At 41.8% G+C, this 10,492-nt stretch overlaps 1 protein-coding gene across 2 annotated transcripts in view; it reads left to right on the forward strand.

The window, feature by feature from the left end:
* Positions 1-10,492, forward strand: part of Khdc4 (KH domain containing 4, pre-mRNA splicing factor) — a 27,755-nt gene that overhangs the window by 8,557 nt on the left and 8,706 nt on the right. For both annotated transcript variants that reach the window (XR_003836195.1, XM_021158249.2), the window contains exons 7-10: positions 2,036-2,247; positions 4,692-4,752; positions 5,730-5,787; positions 6,041-6,294. Coding sequence is in view for 1 of the 2 variants with exons in the window: in XM_021158249.2 (XP_021013908.1) it covers positions 2,036-2,247; positions 4,692-4,752; positions 5,730-5,787; positions 6,041-6,294 (585 nt within the window). In the remaining variant the exon portion in view is untranslated. The remainder of the gene's footprint in view (positions 1-2,035; positions 2,248-4,691; positions 4,753-5,729; positions 5,788-6,040; positions 6,295-10,492) is intronic.

Below are 10,492 nucleotides of genomic sequence, written 5' to 3' on the forward strand. Positions count from 1 at the left end.
CGAGACAGGGTTTCTCTGTGTAGCCCTGGCTGTCCTGGAACTCACTTTGTAGACCAGGCTGGCCTCGAACTCAGAAATCCGCCTGCCTCTGCCTCCAGAGTGCTGGGATTAAAGGCGTGCGCCACCACGCCTTGCTCACATTTTTTTTTTTAATGCAGTGCAGGGGTCAAGCCTGGGTCTTATGCATGTTGGGCTACTGCTCTGCTGCCTGATATATCCCCAGCTCCACATTAAGTGTTCATTATAATACAAGACTTCATTATGATAGGGTCTTAGAACAAGACCGGTGTGTGGTGGCACGACTTTAATCCAGCACTTGGGGAAAGAGGCAAGTGGACCTCTCAGTTCTAAATGAGTTCCAGGACAGCCAGGAAAACAAAATAGGGCTTTAAGGACTCCTGACTGGACTACTCTATGTGTAACAAAGGATGACCAGAAACTTCTGATCCCCCTCTTCCACCTTACTTTTGTTTTGTTTTCAAGACCCTCTTCCACCTTACATGTCAGGAGTTAGCACCACATGCTACCATGTTGTATTTATGGGTGCTAGGCAAGCACTCTCCCAGTTAAGCTCCACTCTTATCCATGAGGAACTCTCCGCTGGGCATATGGCAGAGGCCTTCTTCTAATTAGCATTTTGTGGCCAAAAGCAACTTGAGCAGGAAAAGACAAATCTCAGCTCTCAGGTTATAATCCATCGTGACTAGAAGACAAGATCAGGAAGTAGGAGCTTGAAGTGGAAATCGGTGGAGGACTGCTGCTTACTGGCTTGCTCTCCCTAGCTTGCTCAGCTGTCTCTCCCTTCCTGCCGCCCACCTTTCTCTCTTCCTTCCTTTTTTATTTTTTTAAAATCTATCTGAAGTGTTCACTGGGATGGTTCCCCCTTACCCTGAATCAGGGGCTTTTAGTTCTGCTTCCCACTGGAGGAGCTTTGCTCTGTGGGCTGACAGGACAGTAGAGTAGCCAACACACAAGAACTGCTGTTTGTGCATAGCAAAAAGCCATTTGAATTTGACAGCATCATGAGCACTTTATACCCATAAAGTAGGGATTGGTTCTTCTTCTGGAAAGAGACGAGGGAGAGCCTGTGTGAGAGGCATTTTCTTAAAAGGAGGTTGTCAACACTCAAAAGCTCAGCTCCCTGTGCGCCTAGTGCCCCCTATACATGCTCTCACTATGTAGCCCTGGTTATCTTGGACCTCACTATGTGGACAAGACTGGTCTCAACAATCTGAGACCCGGGCTGCCCAGATGGCTCACTGGTTAAGAGCACTGACTGCTATTTGAAGTTCTTGAATTCAAATCCCAGCAACCACAAGGTGGCATACAACCATCCACAATGAGATCTGATGTCCTCTTCTGGGGTGTCTGAGGACAGCTACAGTGTACTTACGCATAATAAATAAATCTTTTAAAAAAAAATCTGAGATCCACTCTACTTCTCTAGAGTTGTAAAAGTCGGGTGCTCTTACCCACTGAGCCATCTCACCAGCCCCGAGGCAGTTCTTAAAAGTGAAATTTCCTCTTGCCAGATAAGTCTAGTTAACAATATTAGCACTTGCTCGGCAGTGGTGGTGCATGCCTTTAATCCCAGCACTTGGGAGGCAGAGGCAGGCAGATTTCTAAGTTCAAGGCCGGCCTGGTCCACAAAGTGAGTTCCAGGACAGCCAGGGCTATACAGAGAAGCTCTGTCTCAAAAAAAACCAAAAGAGAAAAGAAAAAAATTAGCACTTAGGAGTCTACCCTTTGCCAACGTGGTATAAAAGATACCACTGTTAGACCTCCTTTGGTTGAGTCAAGAGGGTTGAGATTATAGAGCCAACTTAGGCTTTATAGTGAATTTCAGAACAGCTGAGCTATAGCAACACAATGTCTCCAAAGCAAATCTTGGAGATTATGGTGGAAATTTTCAAGGATCCATGTGGAAGTGTCCTAAGTGTGTAGAGGGCTATGCTACTTTGTAGAATAGTTTTTTTACAAGATTATTTCATTATTGTTTTTCTCTTACTAATCAAAATACTTTGTTCCCTTACAGATGCATTATGTTCAAGATAAACTATTTGTGGGTCTAGAACATGCGGTACCCACTTTTAATGTTAAAGAGAAAGTAGAAGGTCCAGGCTGCTCTTATTTGCAACACATTCAGATTGAAACTGGTGCCAAAGTCTTCCTACGAGGGAAAGGCTCAGGCTGCATTGAGCCAGCCTCAGGCCGAGAGGCTTTTGAACCCATGTATATTTATATCAGGTATGGATGAAAGCAGAGGACATAGAAATCTTTCTTAGTAATTATAGGCTGGAGTAGTTGGAGTAGTTCATTGAAAAAAAAGTGAGAAAATATGTTAATGTGAAACCTGCTGTGCTTAGCCTGTGATCCTTGCATGCAAATGTGGGATTGGAGAATCAGGGTTCCAAGGTCGTTTGTAGATGGATTTCCCTACCTTGTGGGTTTTTCTTATTTCTACTCCTCCTTATATCGCCTAACAGTAAATAGGAGAGAAACACAGGGAGGGAGAAGAGTTCTCTAAATCTAAAGTCTTTCCTTTTGTTTCTTTGGCCATGACTAGTAGCACACTGTAATCAACCTCTTCCTAAAGGACCAACAACCACCGACCCCTGCCTATCAGGGCTCTCGAATTTATTTACCCTCTGAAAAGTTCTCAGAATTCTAAATCTCACAGTCACAGAAAATGTCTACAACTGGCAAAACCAAACCTCTGCTAGAGCACGAGGCAAGTCAGTCAGTTGCTTCAGACTGTCTGAAGAAGCCCCGTCCATATCCCCACACTTGGGATTAAAATAAAAACACATTTTTATAATATTTCTGTGTTTTTTTGTTTTGTTTTGTTTTTTGAGACAGGGTTTCTCTGTGTAGCCCTGGCTGTCCTGGAACTCACTCTGTAGACCAGGCTGACCTCGAACTCAGAAATCCACCTGCCTCTGCCTCCTGAGTGCTGGGATTAAAGACGTGTGCCAGCACGCCCAGCTATTTCTGTGTTTTTTAAAGAGCCCAAAATTCCAGAGTTGTCGCTACAGTTGTCCTTGTGTTCATAATGATTATGAGGCCTGCATAGGTCTCTTGAGACCACCTGAAAAGAAAAACAAACCCAAAACCTACATGAGGAATTAAGAAACATAGGGAGGGTAATGTGAGTTATAGGAGCTGGGGAGATGGTTTCCCAGCAGTGAGTGAGCATGTGCTATTCTTTCAGAGGACATGAGTTGTATTTGCAGCACCCAAATGGCATTAAACCAGTCTGTAACTCCAGACCCAGACCATCCAACACCCACTTTTCCCCCTTGGGCCCATTTAATACACAGTGGCAAAATACCTATGTACATAAAGTACAAAAAAGGGAAAAACATTTTAACAATGAAATTTTAAAGGCTGCATTAAAAGAGCTAGTTGTGGCTTTAGCATTCAAGTCTTTAGGTTGTTTTTGTCTATGATTATTAAGTGTGGTCCTGAGGTTTGAATCTAGGGATTCCATAAGTGAGGCAAGCACTCTTGCTGTTCTACCCCTCAGACCATGCCTATGACACTGATTTAAACCTGATGTTGCTGTGGTGTTTGCTGGGGGTGAAGGGAGTGGGGGAAATAGTATTTTCAAGACAGGATCTCTGGCTGGCCTCAAATTCAGAGATCCACCTGCATCTGTCTCCTGGGTGCTAGGCTAAAGGCATGTATCACCACACCTGGCTTATGGTATTTTGTTTTAATTTTTTGTACAGGGTCTCTTGTAGACTATAGTGATCTTGAATTCGTTGTGTAGTCCAGGGTGACCTTGAATTTCTGATCTTGTCTCTACACCCCATGTGCTGAGATTACACGTGGCACCAGCATTAGTTTCTCTCTACTTCCTCCTCTCTCTGTTTTATTTGTGTTTAAATGTTTGCCACCACATATGTGTGTAAACTGTGTGTGTGTGCTGTGTGTAGGAAGCGGTCAGAAGAGGATACGGAGGGCTGGTGAGATGGCTCAGTGGGTAAGAGCACCCGACTGCTCTTCTGAAGGTCCAGAGTTCAAATCCCACCAACCACATGGTGGCTCACAACCATCCGTAATGAGATCTGGCGTCCTCTTCTGGTCTGTCTGAAGACAGCTACAGTGTACTTACATATAATAATAAATAAATAAATCTTTAAAAAAAAAAAAAGAAGAGGATACGGAGTTACCTGTGACTGGAGTTGGGGTGGTTTTAGGCTACCATCTCGGTGGTGGTACTCAAATCTTCCTCTGGAGGAACAGTAACTGCTCTTAATTGCTGAACCATTTCTCCAGTACTCCCATTGTCTCTTTATGTCAAAAGAACCAGTATCCAGAGAATTGGCGCTATAAAATATTTGTAGCAGTGGTATATTAGTTTTAACCTAAAAGACTTACGTTGCTAGTGGGGATGGGGTAGAGAATGACAAGTCCCTTTTATCCTAGCAAATGGGGAGACAAGCAGGTGGATCTTTGTGTTTGAGGCCAGCCTAATTTACACATTTCTAGGATAGCCAGAGCTACATAGTGATTGATACCCTGTCTCAGCCACAAAAACAAAGCTGGCCTATCTTATGTTCCTATTTAAATGATTTCAGAGTGCTAGATTTGAACTCTAATGAATATACCAAAGTAAGTATGTACATTAGCATAAGATAAGACTCTGACTTTGCTCTTTTGATTTTGTGGTTTATTCTTATTTGTAGTCATCCCAAACCTGAAGGCCTGGCTGCTGCCAAGAAGCTCTGTGAGAATCTCTTACAAACAGTGAGTTTGCTGGGGATTGAAATCAGGGTCTAGGTATACAGTTGTGTATTCTAGCAGTGACCTATAACTAGACTGGACTTTGACATGGCCTTTAAAAAGTAAATTAAAATATAGGCTGGGCAGTGATGGTGCACGCCTTTAATCCCAGCACTCGGGAGGCAGAGGCAGGNGGATTTCTGAGTTCGAGGCCAGCCTGGTCTACAGAGTGAGTTCCAGGACAGCCAAGGCTACACAGAGAAACCTTGTCTCGAAAAAAAAGCAAAGCAAAACAAAACAAAAAGATATGTTATAATTGTATTAACTTTAGTGAGCTCTCTGCAACACATGATGTGAGAGAGTAGATCAACATTACATTTAGTAATGCTGACTGGCTAATTGCATGTGAACTTGACATAATCTAGGGTCATCAGAGAGAGCAAGCCTCAGTTGAGAAAATGCCTCTCTAAGATTGGCTATAGGCAACCTTTAGTATATTTTTTTATTATTATTACTACATTATGTATATTCTGATAAAGCCCCTCCCCTCCCCTCCCATGGATATCAGCCAGCCTTGGAATACCAAGTTTCAGGAACACTAGGGGCATCTACTACTGAGGCTAGACAGTGCAGCCCAGATAGGGGAAAAGGGTCCAAATGCAGGTAGTGTAGTCGGAGACAGTGCTTTTCCCACATGATAACCCAGCTGAACAAGTGTTACATATGTCCATCCATCCATGTGCTCTAGTTGGCAGTTCAGTCTCTGTGATGCATCCTGTAGGTTTTCTTGTAGTCTCCTTGACTCCTTCAAGTCCTTCCCCTTTTCCACAGGATTCCCCAGCCTCCTCTTAATGTTGGGCTGTGGGTCTTGGAATGACTTTGTGCTCCAGATTACATATAGCTTAGTAGTCCCTTTAACTCATTGAATCAGGGCATCAGCAGAAATATTTTCATTCCCTGTCACTTGGTCTTTATTAACTGTGTTTTGCCCATTTTTCTAGGTTCATGCTGAGTATTCTAGATTTGTGAATCAAATTAATACTGCTGTACCATTACCAGGTGTGTATGGCTTAAAATGTTAAGACACTGATAATTACGTGACTGATAATTAAGGTACTGATAATTACGGTTAAGTGTGGTCAGTGAGGCTAGACTACTTGTGTCAGGGAACAGGTGGTGGTCCTTTCAGCTTAGGGTAATTAGGAAAGCCATTCTTAACCTTGGTGTTTATCTTCCTAGGTGTTGTTTAATAATCAGGTAAAATGTTTCATTCTGCTGCAGCTGATTAAACGCTTTTTTTCTTCCCCCTCAGGCTATACACAACCCTCTGCTATAAGTAGTATCCCTCCTCAACCACCATATTATCCATCCAATGGCTATCAGTCTGGTTACCCTGTTGTTCCCCCTCCTCAGCAGCCAGTTCAGCCTCCCTACGGAGTACCAAGCATAGTGCCACCAGCTGTTTCATTGGCACCTGGAGTCTTGCCAGCATTACCTACTGGGGTCCCACCTGTGCCAACACAGTATCCGATAACACAAGTGCAACCTCCAGCCAGCACTGGACAGGTAGGATGCCGGGATATGTAATATGCTATTGCTGAACTTAGGAAAGGGTGCTGCCTAGACACTAGTCCTATTCTGTCTTTTTGCCCTGCTGCCTTCTGTGTCCCTATACTAACTCAGTGAGGATATTGGGATAATATGTCCTCTCATTTCCACAGTTTTTAATTCGTTTCACATGTCTTACCCCTAATTAGCTGTATCAAGTGGGGACATTGGCAGACTTTCTATAAAGCACTCAATGACAAATGGTCTAGACTGTGGCGGTCCGCAGCCTCTGTGCTCGTAGTACTCTTGTTAAAGCTGTAGAGAACACCTAATGAATGTGATTGTATTTTTTAATTATGATGTGAGTGGCAGGTTAGTGTTAGTGCCCTGTTCTTAGCTTTGTGGTCTAAAATTCTCAAAGGCAAAGAGGCTGGCATACAGCACGCATCTCTTAGTCATTGGAACTGAACAGGTCTTCTCTTTTTAATGTATATTTGTGTATATATGGATGTATACGTACACATATACATACACGTGTACACACATGCATGCACCACATGTTTATTTGTGCTGTGGTAGCTATGAGAGGGGTCAGATCCCCTAAATCTGGAGTTGATTCTAGTTGTAGTTTCTGGAAACTACACATGGGGTCACTGAAAGAGCACCAAGTGCTCTTAACCATTGAGCCATCTCTCTAGCTCATGTTTACTTTTTATTATATGGATTGATGTGCGCATGCATGCCACCGTGTAGGTGAGGAGGTCACAGAACAATGTACAAGAGTAGACGTGGGTTCTTTCTCTCCTTCAGTCATATGAGCTCCAGACTAAGTTCCAGAGCCAAACTTAGGTCATCAGATGCGGTGACAAGTGCCTTTCCCCCTGGGGACACCTTATGATTTTGTTATTTGAAGTGTTCTTATATAATCCATGCTGACTGACCTTAAATGCCTGAAATTCCTGTCTTAACCTCCCACATGCTAGAATGACACACCTGACACTTTTGCTCAGCTCTGAGCGCTCCATTCTCAACAGTAAACATTTCAGGGACTGGAAGGCAGTCAGTCAAGTACCTATCACAGGAGTATGAAGACTTGAGTTTGCACCCAAATTTAAAAAAATCTGGATGTAGGACTGGGCCTGGTAGTCCATACCTTTAGTCCCAGCACTTGTAGCAAAGGCTACATAGTGAAACTCTGCCTCAAAAATTAAAAAAAAAAAAAGTAAATCTGGGTGTGGTGGCATGTGTTTATGGTATTAATGGTGGAACGCAGAGACAGGTTGATCCTGGGCCCTCTCAACAGTTTAGCTTGATTTGGGAGTTTCAGGTTAGCAAGACACTGCATGCCAAAAACACTACAAAAACCAAAACAAAACCAGCTCGAGGCATGAGAGATGGCTTTCAGTTCTTGCAGAGGACCTGGTGTTCCTTCCCAGACCCATATTAATTAGGCTTCCACAGCCGCCTGTAATTCCAGTTCCAGGGTATTGTCAACCTCTTCTGATCTGTGTATCGGGCTCGAGGGTAGGATTTCCTGTGTGCATTCAGGTGTCTATGGATGCTGTAGGAGCTGTGACTATCCTGGGATTATTTTTTTGTAGACCAAGTTGGTAGTCCATACCTTTAGTCCCACCTTTAGTCCATACCTTTAAGCTCACGGAGATCAATCTACTTCTGCCTCTGAGTGCTGGATTGAAGGAGTGTGCCACTCCAATCAGCTGTAGAGTGCAGTCTGCAGAAACCAGAATTGTTAAACAAGCAGGCTTTGCTCTTCAGTGGGAGGAATATGCATGTTGCCTGTTTTCTATCCAGAAAGTGTTATGACCTAATACCTAATGCTATTCGATGGAGCCCGTCTTCGCTTGAACCCCCCAATCCTGAGCCATGCTCTTGAGTCAGATGGTTCTACCGTCTTTATGCTTATTGTAAATCCTCTTCCCTAGGCTCTTAGCATGAACAGTTTCTCTGTCAGCAGAACCCAAAGCTTTATTGTGATAATTGCCATCTGGAGACTTTTCCTCAAAGATTGATTGTGTTTAAATTTGTGACTTGTTGTAGACTGTTAAAGATAGCTAAGGCATGTAAGGTAAGAGACATTACAAATGCTCAAACGTTTCACTGTGCTCAGAACTATGCTTACAGCCATCAAAATATAGCTGTTTTACTTTGACTTCTACAAGCATGAGCTTAAAAGCAAGAAACTAAGTCAGGGACAGTTAATAGATGGTCCTCAAAAATCCTCAGAAATAATGTTTCATATGACATTTTAACTGTTTATGGTTAATGCAAACTAACTATAGCTTTGGCAGTTGAACAGCACCAGCCTTAACAAAATAAGAAATTTTAAATTTATTACTGAGACTTTATTTTTAAAATTCATATTTTTAGGAAATAAAATCTTTAATGATAAAAATGTAAATAGGCTTAAGATGAAAATTTTAAAAAAGAGTAAATTAAAATCTAAAAGTAATGCATTTCTCAAATTCCTTTGGAGGTCAAAGGGGGTAAGCATTCAGTAGAAATTTTATTATTTGAATATTTTCTCCTAAAATAACTTTTTGGTACAGGCTAAAATCTGTTACACCAATCAAGCTTTCCAACAAATTCTTCCATGAAACTGTTCGGCTTTGACATTTTTTACATTTTTATTTCATTTACCCTATCATCTGGATATATACTTTAATGCTTGCATAGAAAGCTCAATCATTTTCTCCTTTAAGGGCCTATGATTGTTTCTCAGGTACTTCTAAGTAACCTGTCACCTAGTAAAAAGATCTTTTTGAGCTAAAAATTAAAATGTCCTTAATTTTGAAACTCTTGAGTTTAGGGGCAGGGGAATTCAAGACAGGGTTTCTCTGTGTAGCCTTGGCTGTCCTGGAGCTCACTTTGTAGACCAGGCTGGCCTCGAACTCAGAGATCCCTGTACATCTATCTCCCAAGTGCTGGGATTAAATGCATTCACCACCACTGCCCAGTAAAAATCCCAGATCTTAATTTAATCAAGCCAGAAGTTTAAATCTTTAAAAATGAATGACCATTGTTGATGTTTTATGTTTTTAACTTTTGTCCTCGTCCTTCATCTATCTGATAAATGATCAGATTCTGGCGAGGGAGATAATCAGTAGGCTTCAGCAAGGCCTCTGTTACAGCCACTCTGCTATATAATGTAAGGGCGTTATTTTAGTCCATGCTTCTAGTGCATAATTAGTAATTAATGGATACTAGCTTGACATCTGAAACTATGACTGTCTATGTCCAGGATTTTTTCTGTTATCAGGTATATAGAAATATGTATTGAGATTTACTAAAGCTGGGCTGGAGAAATGGCTCAGTGGATAAGAGCACTGACTGCTCTTCCAGAGGTCCGGAGTTCAATCGCCAGTAACCACATGATGGCTCACAACCATCTGTAATGGGATCTGATGCCCTCTTCTGGTGTGTCTGAAGACAGCTACAATGTATTCATAAATAAAAATAAAATAATTTTAAAAAATTACTAAAGCCATACACAATGCTTTTATCTACGCATATTGCGGGCTCCTATAAAGATATCAATATGTCATATAGGGAATTGTACGTTTTCCTTCTATGACTCATTACAACTAAAAATGATAATGGTCCAACTTGTACTAGCAAACGATTTAATAAGCTTACAGTTGGGTGGTGGTGAGACACACTTTTAATCCCAGGGCTTGGGAGGCAGTGGCAGGCAGATCTCTTGAGTATGAGCGCAGCCTGGTCTATACAGTAAGTTCCAGGACAGGCAAGGCAACACAGAGAAACCTGTCTCCAGAAAACAGGAAGAAGTTTTTATAAAGCTACTGAAATCTCTTACAGTCTATAGGATAAAGCTATTATTGAATACCATGAATACTTAATTGGCATGTATATTCCCATATATTGTGCTATATTTTGTTATGCTAAGTTTACATCTCACTATAGAAGGAAATAGTGCATGTGTACACAGATAACACTAGAGAAGCCAGGAGATATGTAGCCTGTCTTCTGGAGTGCTGGGAAAGAGTGTAGTTTACAACCTGGTGAGCCTTTGTTAGCTGTCAGGTCTGACCCATATCCCTCAGAATATTGTTTGATTATCCCGGAGTTTTCTCTCTAAATCTTTTTTTTTTTTTTTTTTAAATTTAATTTTTTTTTTTTTTTTTTAAGATTTATTTATTTATCATATGTAAGTACACTGAAGCTGTCCCCAGACACT

The sequence above is a fragment of the Mus caroli genome, chromosome 3 (assembly GCF_900094665.2).
Source record: "Mus caroli chromosome 3, CAROLI_EIJ_v1.1, whole genome shotgun sequence".
Taxonomy (NCBI): Eukaryota; Metazoa; Chordata; class Mammalia; order Rodentia; family Muridae; genus Mus; species Mus caroli.